Source organism: Rutidosis leptorrhynchoides, chromosome 8 (assembly GCF_046630445.1).
Source record: "Rutidosis leptorrhynchoides isolate AG116_Rl617_1_P2 chromosome 8, CSIRO_AGI_Rlap_v1, whole genome shotgun sequence".
NCBI classification, from domain to species: Eukaryota; Viridiplantae; Streptophyta; class Magnoliopsida; order Asterales; family Asteraceae; genus Rutidosis; species Rutidosis leptorrhynchoides.
In genome coordinates, this window is record NC_092340.1 from 38,539,589 (window position 1) to 38,550,019 (window position 10,431).

General features: G+C 40.4%; 2 protein-coding genes across 2 annotated transcripts; both read right to left on the reverse strand.

The window, feature by feature from the left end:
* Positions 1-424: 424 nt before the first annotated feature.
* Positions 425-1,024, reverse strand: LOC139863319 (uncharacterized). Its single transcript, XM_071851953.1, has 2 exons — positions 793-1,024; positions 425-633 (listed from the first exon to the last, which is right to left on the reverse strand). The coding sequence occupies exons 1-2, from the start codon at positions 1,022-1,024 to the stop codon at positions 425-427; spliced, it is 441 nt and encodes a 146-aa protein (XP_071708054.1).
* A 657-nt stretch (positions 1,025-1,681) lies between these two features.
* LOC139863320 (uncharacterized) lies at positions 1,682-2,784 on the reverse strand. Its single transcript, XM_071851954.1, has 2 exons — positions 2,728-2,784; positions 1,682-2,620 (listed from the first exon to the last, which is right to left on the reverse strand). The coding sequence occupies exons 1-2, from the start codon at positions 2,782-2,784 to the stop codon at positions 1,682-1,684; spliced, it is 996 nt and encodes a 331-aa protein (XP_071708055.1).
* Positions 2,785-10,431: the final 7,647 nt, after the last annotated feature.

Sequence of the window (10,431 nt, forward strand, 5' to 3'; positions counted from 1 at the left end):
CCATTACCAATTTTTCTCACGAAGGAGTTCCTGAAAGATAGACCGACCCAATCAATGTGTCCACCCGATTTAACAATGGTAGCCCAGGTGGAAGAACATGAATTCAGCCGGGAGTTAGTAAAACCGTCAATTCCACCCGAAGGGAAAATGCTTGCAATGACTTTAGCCCACACGGAGGTGGATTCGGTTTTAAGCATCCATCACCACTTGCCGATTAAAGCCAAGTTTTTTCCTTTTAAGGAACTCAAATTTAACCTACTCGCCCCGTATGGTAATAAGACCGAATCCCATTTGACCCACACAATTTTTGATTCTAAACCCGACCCGCCCCAAAAAATGAACGCCTTACACTCTCAAGTTTTTTTAACACACATGGCGGGGCACGAAAGAGCGAAAAGTAATACAACGGAAGACTATTTAAAACCTATTTAACAAGGGTTAATCGTCCACCAAATGACAACGCACGAGCCTTCCAATCCGAAAGTCTTTTTTCAAATTTATCAATCACCGGTTTCCAACTATCAAACTTATTCATCTTAGCATCAATTGGTAACCCAAGGTAAATAAATGGTAATGTTCTGATATTGCAACCAAAAGATTTAGCCATATGCTCAACATTCGCTTTATCCACACCTACACCTATTAAATTTCTCTTGTGATAGTTGATTTGGATGTGTATTCGAAACATTTAAGAATTTTCATGAGGTTTCGAATATTATGTTTACTCCAACTACCGAAGAAAATCGTATCGTCCCGCATATTGTAAGTGTGATATACAAAATTTATCTTAACCAATCTCCACACCCGAGAATAAACCACGCTTCACCGCCACCTTGGTAAGTGCATTTAAACCTTCCGCAGCGAGGATGAAAAGAAAAGGTGAGAGGGGATCTCCTTGCCTCACACCGCGTTCTAACTTGAACTCATTCGTCGGTGAACCATTAACAAGAACGGAGATAGAGGCCGATTTAAGACATGTTAGAATCCAATTTCTCCATTTAAGACCAAACCCCATAAATTCCATTACTTCCAATAAGAACTCCCAACTTAAGGAATCAAACGCTTTCTCAAAATCCACTTTAAAAATGAGGCTTTTTAGGCGTTTATTCTTTAAATAGTCGAGTGTTTCGTTTGCCACTAACGCGCCATCTAGAATATTTCTTCCCTTTATAAACGATTCGAAAGAAGTTTCGCCACAACTTTATAATAACTCCCAAATAAGCTAATTGGCCGATAATCGTTCAAGGACATCGGGTCGGATCTTTTTGGGACAAGAGTAATAAACGATGCATTACAACCATTAGAAATTTCACCTTTTGCCCAAAAAGAATTTATGGCCGCTATAAGATCTAATTTAATAATTCCCCAAAATTTCTTATAAAAAAGCATATTAAACCCGTCAGGACCCGGTGCTTTCGTACTCCCACATTCTTTAACAGCATCCCAGATTTCACTCTCACTAAATGGGACTTCCAAACTGACAGCTTCTGATGAAGATAACATAGTATACTCAGGCCCAATGGGCCCATCAGTCCCATCTGATGAAACCCATTCCACCAGAGAAGGCCGATTACTGTTTTTTACCCCAAAGATATGGTAAAAATTCCTGAATACCGCAGCCTTTACATCGTGTGGATTTTCATTCAACATATCGTTTATATTAATTCCTCGAATGTTGTACTTATTGTATCGCCTTTTTATTGCCGAATGAAAAAAAATTCGAGTTCTCATCACCTTCGAGTATCCAACGTATCCTAGCATTTTGCCTCAACATGTTTAATTTAACTTTTTCCTTTTCTAACCAACTTCTTCTAACATCTAACCAAGTAGCTCTCTCTACATCATTTAAATTACCCGACTCAGACCTTATTTCCCACTCAACCACTTTTAATTTAAGATCCTTTATTTCAGTATCTAGGTTACCAAAAGTCGCCCGACTCCAATCTCTAAGAGCAGATTTAACATTCTTCAAATGATCCCTGAACCTGCAGTCTAATCTAGAGCTCTTAATTGGTTTCCCCCAAGCATCCCGAATAATGTCTTCCACACCATCTTTATTTAGCCATTCAAAAAATACTTTAAAAGGCTTAGGACCATAGTCGACGAGCTTGTCCCTAAGAATCAACGGGCAATGATCGGAATCTTTACGCTCATGAGGAATGACCAAAAGATCGTCCCACAAGCTAATGAATTTATCGGAGACAAGAAACCTATCAAGTTTACTATATTTCGTACCATCGTCGCTAATTCGGGTAAACTTCCTACCATTGATCGGGATTTCGATTAAGTTGTTTCTCAAGATGAAATCATTAAAACGTGTTGCCCGTCTATGATGCAAAGTGCAATTGAGTCTATGCGAATGATCCCGTACCTCATTAAAGTCCCCACAAAGTAACCAAGCCGAATCATCGTCTATCAAAATATTATCTAAGGATTCCCACATTACTCTTTTACTTCCATCGTCATGGGGACCATACACATTAACAATGATTGATTCTTTACCCGAGCCAACCCAATTACCGCGTACTGCCAAGAAGAATTCATTACAAAAAGCATTTGTAGCTAAGAAACTTTTTGTGTCCCAAACTAATAACAGACCCCCCGAGTTACCCACCACTTCCTTTTGAACGTAACCAACATCAATATTACCCCACAAATTAAATACCCAACGATCATCAAGGTGATTGCATCTTGTTTCTTGTAATGCAATGATATCATGTCTCTCACTAGCGCAAATACTCTTGACCCAACCGAATTTCCCTTAAACCCCCAACCCGCGGACATTTAATGAAAGAATCTTCATAAGGAAACATAAAAGGAACGAGTAGAACAAGAACAGGAAAGCTTACTGGGGGGTGAGGTTCGGACACCTCAACCTAATTTTCTCTCCGAATTCCTTTAATTATGCATTGTTGATTGGACGACCAACAGACGATCCAGTACCACACGATTGGCAAACGTTGGAAGAGTGACCCTTGGGTTTAACACTTCTCTTACATGATTTGCAATTAGCAGGGTCAATTGATTATGGATTGATACCTTTCCATGCCATACTTTTGAATCTCATAAACCTAGAAGAAGCATTAAAGTTGCTAATCGATTTCAAATAACATCTGTGACAGAATGAAACATCCCCTGATTTGGAACTATGACGGGAGGCTAATTTTTTAGAAGTAACAGAATGCTTCGATCACGTTTGTTGTTCCTTATCAAAATCCTTTTTAGACGAAAACTCTTACATTACCTTTCTACTAGACTTCACCTTCTTATGGCCCAAGCCAATTTTTTCTTTATGACCCAAACCTTGATTCTGCAGAGTAACACTATATGGGCCAGAATCATTTCTTTCCAGCCCATGGTAACCATGGCCCAAATCCTCACTAGGGCAATTTATATCAACTTGGGCTCTAGGACTCTCAAGCCCATTAGTGCAAACAAAATGAGATTTAGGGCTCCCTGGCCCAACTGGAGATTGATACTTATATTTATTGGAGACATCATGAACCAAATTTGGCCTGGACCCACATGAATTACCCACGTCCTCTTTTTGATAAAAACTCCCATCCTTTTGATTGGTTGTACACTCGAACTTGGGCTGGACATCATTATGCGACGATTTGTTATCTGGAGATTTGGTTGCAATATTTGTAATATCCCGCCTTTTTCCGTTTACTTTTCCGTTTAACTATTTAAATCCCGTTATATGTTTATAACATCTCCGATTAATACTTGTTTTAAAAATATCTCGTCTAGGTATTTCACGCACCCGCAAACGAACTTGAGGGACTAGTTTCGCCAAAATGCCAAAGAAATGACTAGCCTTTGACTAGTCAACCCCTACCCCCATCTTTTCTTTTTCATTTCCCTTTTCTTCTTCTACTTCCATATTTTCTCTCAATTCTCCAATTTCAAGAATCATCATCTAAAGCAAATTGAGCAAGCATCCATCTAAACAAATTGCATATTCGGAATCTTCTCATCTTCTTCTTCGATTCCATACCGATTTCATCAAGTTTGGGTAACTTTCTAAAATCACTAGATTTTGTGTTCTTGATGTTTTTAACTTATAAAGTTGTTAATTAGTGTCTATGGCTCAAGTCTAACATGATTATATGATTTATATGCTCGATTTCGTTATTTGAAGTAACTAGCTTGAATATGAACTTTGGTGTGTTTGATTTGGTAATTTGGTTGCTTAAATGTTGTTGTTATGGTAAAGTGCAAGTATTAAATGTGTTACTAGTAGCACTAGCTTCAATTTGATGTGTAGGTTGTTTTAGAAAACTTCATAAACTTCATTATTGGTTTTGGTGGATTTGGGTTAGGGTCTGATGAACTTGAAATGAACTTTTGATGCTTTGAATGACATGAAATGTTATTTGTAAGTGTTAGGTTGTATTGTATGCTTGATCACCTTCGAAACGGCATATCATTCATGTAAATTGGTTGCCGAATCATCGAATTTCATTTATGAACTTGAGTGCATTTAATGAGGAGCTTTGAATGTGATTTTGGTTGTTGTAAAAGTAAATGTGATGGATGAAATGTGTTTAGTTATTTTCCTTGTCAAAATACCTTTCCGATGATATAAGATACATGCTTTGGTTGTTTGCGGGTCATAAATGGTGATTGGTTGAAGTTAGGTTCGTGCATAAAACATAAAAACTGCCAGAATTCTCTGCACAGGTAATGGCGCGGCGCGCCATATACCCGCGCGGCGCGCCAAAGTGGTCTGTCCAACTTTGTCAATTTTCGAATAATGTTTGCTATGCTACGCACCTCCGATTCACATGTAACTTGTTCTAACATGCTCATATATGATTAAAAACCTCAGAAAAATAGTTCGGGACCCGACCCGAACGTGTTGACTTTTCCGTTGACTTTGACCGACCAAAGTTTGACTTTTTGTCAAACTTAACCAAATGATTATGCAACCTTCCTAACTTGTTTCTATACTTGTATCTTGCATGAAACTTGACAATTTGATTCACATGCTACATAATCGAGTCGTAACGAGCCATAGGACTAATTGAACATCTTTGACCTATCGTGTTTACCGTTATTGATACGACCTATTTGTTTAGGTCAAGACTAGCACTATCCTTCGCACACGTTATTTTGTGAAGTACTTTTCGTACGTGCACTCAAGGTGAGATCATAGTCCCATCTTTCAAACAACTTTTATGCTTTAAACTATGGGATGAGAAACATATACGTATCATACTTTTATACATTGAACACAAGTACGAAAACGAACATTCCACGTACGGGTTTGAACGAAAATCCTCAATTCAATTATCATTAGTTACACTTGCAGGGTGTAAACGTGAACTTATATTATGTGATCACATGGGCTTGACGAGCCTCATTCGGACGGTTCGCTACCGTTAGCGGATGAAATATATTTTCGGGTCTAGTGTATGTTCTAACACTACGCAAAGGGTGCAAAACAGTTAAATTTGATAATTGGGTGCCCGCGAAACAAATAACAACTTTGGAATGCAAATGATTTTGATAATCATATTATATTAAATCTTGTGGTTCAAATGCAACGTTTACTAAAACACCTATGATTTCACCAACGTTTTCGTTGACAGTTTTCTATATGTTTTCTCAGGTCCTTGAAAGCTACTTGATACATGCTTCCGCACTCTTTTTGATACTTGCTTGGATGTCGAGTATGCATGCATAGTTGGAGCGTCTTTTGACTACTTTAAATTGTGTCGCATAGGTTTCATTCGTACGTTAAACTTTGTATTGTAACTAATTTTTTGAACGACATTTGTAAACTTGAAACATCCCTTTACTTACGAAATGAATGCGACATATTTTGGTCAAACGTCATAATAAAGACTTATGACCACGCAACGGGACCGAAGTAGTCGGCGCCGTCAAACATGATTTGGTCGGGTCGCTACAGATGGTATCAGAGCGTTGGTTATAGGGATTTAGTGTTCATTGGTGTCAACCCCGAGTCATAGGGTACATTGGTGAGTCTAGACTACAACCGGCATATAGACTTGAAGTAGGAATTACTTGACTACTTGTGCATTATACTCGAACTCGTCTATCACATCAAATTCTTATTCAACCTTAATCTCACGTTACTTAATTTAATTGACGCGCCACCTTGACTATATGAATTAGTGTCGAATACACATATGAAATAGGGTAATATAATTTCCGGAATTATATTACGGTGACTCATATGAATATTCTGACATTATGACATAAATAATTTAAGGCGAGTCAAGGAAAATTTTTCTCTATCCTTATTCCATATCATGGTTAGTATTATTAAGAATACTAATCAACGGTATTCTTGTGTTTTGAAGGAACAATTCCTCCTCGTCGTGTGCCACGCCATGAGACTCCCGAACAAGCTCTACAACGAATGATAGCCACCGCCGTGGAAGCGGCCATGGCCGATCACTCCTCCAACAATAACAACAACCACAACAACAACAACAACAACAATGGAGCCGGTAACTCAAACGAAGGGTGCTCCTACAAATCCTTCATGGGGTGCAAACCTCACACTTTTGATGGAACCGGGGGACCGGTCGTGCTCACCCGATGGTTTGAGCAAACGGAAGCCGTCTTTAGCATAAGCGGTTGTCAGGACCAAGACAAGGTCAAATACTCCACTCACACCTTCGCCGGTGTCGCTCTTACATGGTGGAATACTTATGTATAATCGGTGGGTACCGATGAAGCTCGCGCCCTCTCTTGGGCCGATTTAAGGAAAAAGATGGTCATCGAATATTTCCCTCGTGAAGAAACCCGAAAGCTCGAACAAGAGCTAAGAACCTTAGAGGCGGTCGGAAACGATCTCAAGGCCTATAATCAACAATTCGCCAAACTATCCTTGATGTGTCCAAACCTCGTGAACCCCGAATCTCAAAGGGTCGAACTTTATATGTATGGTCTTCCAAAGAGCATCAAACAAGGGGTGATGTCATCCAAACCCGCTAACCTACAACAAGCATTGAACATGGCCTGCCAATTGATCGAAACGGTTGACGAAATCGTAGTTCCGGCACCTAAGGCCGAGGATAAATCGGGCGGCAACAAAAGAAAGTGGAAACCCTCCCAATCAAGCAACAACAACTTTGCTAAGAAGCCTTACACCTCCGACGCCAAGAAAAGTTATGGCAGAAATAAACCCTTTTGCAACAAATGCCACAAACACCACTATGGTGAATGTAGCAATCTATTTTGCCACCGGTGCCAAAGGGGTGGTCATGTGGCCAACGATTGTAGAAGTGCCGCCCCCGTCGCTCAAAAGGTGCCCAATGCACCAAAACCGGGTACTTGTTATGAATGTGGCCAAACGGGTCATTTTAGAAATGCATGTCCGAAGAAGAAAGCCAACACCAACACACGCGGAAGAGCTTTCAAAATCAACACCGAGGAAGCCCGAGATGACAATGAATTAGTCACGGGTACGTTTCTCCTCAACAACACTTATGTTACTTGTTTATTCGATTCGGGTGCCGATAAGAGTTTTGTATCCAAGACTTTGACTCATTCTTTTAATACTCCACCACGTCCACTAGATACCACTTATACCATTGAAGTGGCCAACAGAAAACTATTAAGTGCCGACACATATTACCGGGGGTGTACGTTAAACATTTTGGGTAATGAGTTTGAAATTGAGTTGATACCCATGGAACTAGGGAGCTTCGATGTAATAATCGGTATGAATTGGCTAGCCAAAACGAAATCTCACATCCTTTATGATCTTAACGCAATCGGAATCCCTATCGAGAATGGTGAACCTTTGATCGTCTATGGCGATAAGAGTTGCACCGGACTCAACCTCGTTTCGTGTATTAAAGTTAGAAAACTACTCCGTAAGGGTTGTTTTGCGATCCTTGCTCACGTTAAGAAAGTCGAGTCCGATGAGAAGCACATCGATGATGTGCCAATTGTTAGTGACTATTCCGATGTATTTCCCGACGAATTGCCGGGTCTTCCACCTCATCGACCGGTTGAATTCCAAATCGATCTTATTCTAGGAGCCGCACCTGTAGCACGTGCACCATATAGACTCGCTCCATCCAAAATGCAAGAATTGCAAAGTCAAATCCAAGAACTACTTGATCGTGGTTTTATCCAACCTAGCCATTCACCTTGGGGCACTCCGATTTTGTTTGTTAAAAAGAAAGACAGATCACTACGAATGTGCATAGACTATCGTGAACTAAACAAATTGACGGTTAAGAACCGATATCCTCTTCCTCGCATCGATGACCTCTTTGATCAATTACAAGGGTCTTGTGTATATTCAAAAATCGATCTCCGCTCGGGTTATCATCAATTGAGGGTTAAGGGGGAAGATGTCTCCAAAACCGCTTTCCGAACTCGTTATGGTAGTTATGAATTTCTTGTAATGCCATTTGGTCTCACTAACGCACCGGTAGTGTTCATGGATCTTATGAACCGCGTGTACAAACCGTATCTTGACAAATTCGTTATCGTGTTCATCGATGATATTTTAGTCTATTCAAAAAGCGAAGAAGAACACGAGGAACACCTCTGACTTGTGCTTGAACTTTTAAGACAAGAATAACTCTATGCCAAATTCTCCAAGTGTGAATTTTGGTTAAAGGAAGTTCAATTTCTTGGTCATGTTGTAAGTGACCAAGGTATTAAATTCGATCCAACAAAAATCGAAGCCATTAGTAAATGGGAGACTCCTACTACTCCTACTCACATCCGTCAATTCTTGGGTCTCGCTGGATACTACCGTAGATTCATCAAGGATTTTTCTTTAGTTGCTTGTCCTCTAACTGCTTTAACTCAATAGGGAAAGAAATTCAATTGGGCGACCGAACAAGAATCCGCATTTCAAATCTTGAAAACAAAGCTAACCACCGCTCCTATCTTGTCACTTCCCGAAGGCAATGATGACTTTGTTGTATATTGCGATGCCTCGAAACATGGTTTTGGGTGTGTATTGATGCAACGAACGAAAGTCATTGCTTATGCTTCTCGACAACTTAAAATTCATGAACGAAACTACACGACACACGATCTCGAAGTCGGAGCTGTTGTCTTTGCACTTAAAATGTGGAGACACTATCTTTATGGAACCAAGAGTACTATCTTTACCGATCACAAAAGTCTCCAACACATTTTCGATCAAAAGCAACTAAACATGAGACAACGAAGGTGGATTGAAACCTTAAACGATTACGATTGCGAGCTTCGTTACCATCCCGGAAAGGCAAATGTAGTAGCCGATGCCTTAATTCGAAAAGAAAGAGCGGTGCCTCTTCGTGTCTGAGCCTTAAACATCACCATCCACACAAACCTTAATAGCCAAATTCGGGTAGCCCAAGATGAGGCTCTCAAGGATGAAAACCTTTCACACGAGCTCTTGAACATTCTCGTCTCTCGATTCGAAATTAGGGAGACCGGACTCCGATATTACGCCGGAAGGATTTGGGTGCCTAGTTATGGGGACCTACGAAGCCTTATTTTAGATGAAGCCCATAAGTCACGATACTCGATTCACCCCGGTGCCAATAAGATGTACCACGACCTTAAACAACTATATTGGTGGCCGAACATCAAAAGGGACGTAGCTACTTATGTTTTCAAGTGTTTGACATGTTCCAAAGTCAAAGCCGAACACCAAAGACCGTCCGGATTACTTCAACAACCCGAAATCCCGCAATGGAAGTGGGAAAGAATAACAATGGATTTTATCACCAAACTACCAAAAACGACGGCCGGTTATGATACCATTTGGGTTATTGTTGACCGTCTCACCAAATCCGCACACTTTCTCGCCATGAAGGAGACCGACAAAATGGAGAAACTTGCACGACTTTATATCAAGGAGATCGTAGCCCGACACGGTGTACCTTTATCGATTATCTCCGACCGAGATGGCCGTTTTGTTTCTAGATTTTGGCGTACCTTGCAAGAAGCGTTGGGAACGCGTTTAGACATGAGCACCGCATATCATCCTCAAACCGATGGACAAAGCGAACGTACAATTCAAACCTTAGAGGACATGTTACGAGCTTGCGTGGTTGATTTTGGAAAAGCTTGGGACAAGCACTTACCTCTCGCCGAGTTCTCTTACAATAATAGTTATCACGCGAGTATAAAAGCCGCCCCATTCGAAGCATTATATGGCCGAAAATGCCGTTCTCCTCTTTGTTGGGCCGAAGTAGGCGACGTACAAATCACCGGACCCGAACTCATTCACGAAACCACCGAGAAGATCGTTCAAATCCGAGATAGGCTTCGGACTGCCCGGATGAAATGTCCCGTTCTTATTGATTAAAAACGTTCCATATTAATTGATTTCGTTGCGAGGTTTTGACCTCTATATGAGACGTTTTTCAAAGACTGCATTCATTTTTAAAACAAACCATAACCTTTATTTCATAAATAAAGGTTTAAAAAGCT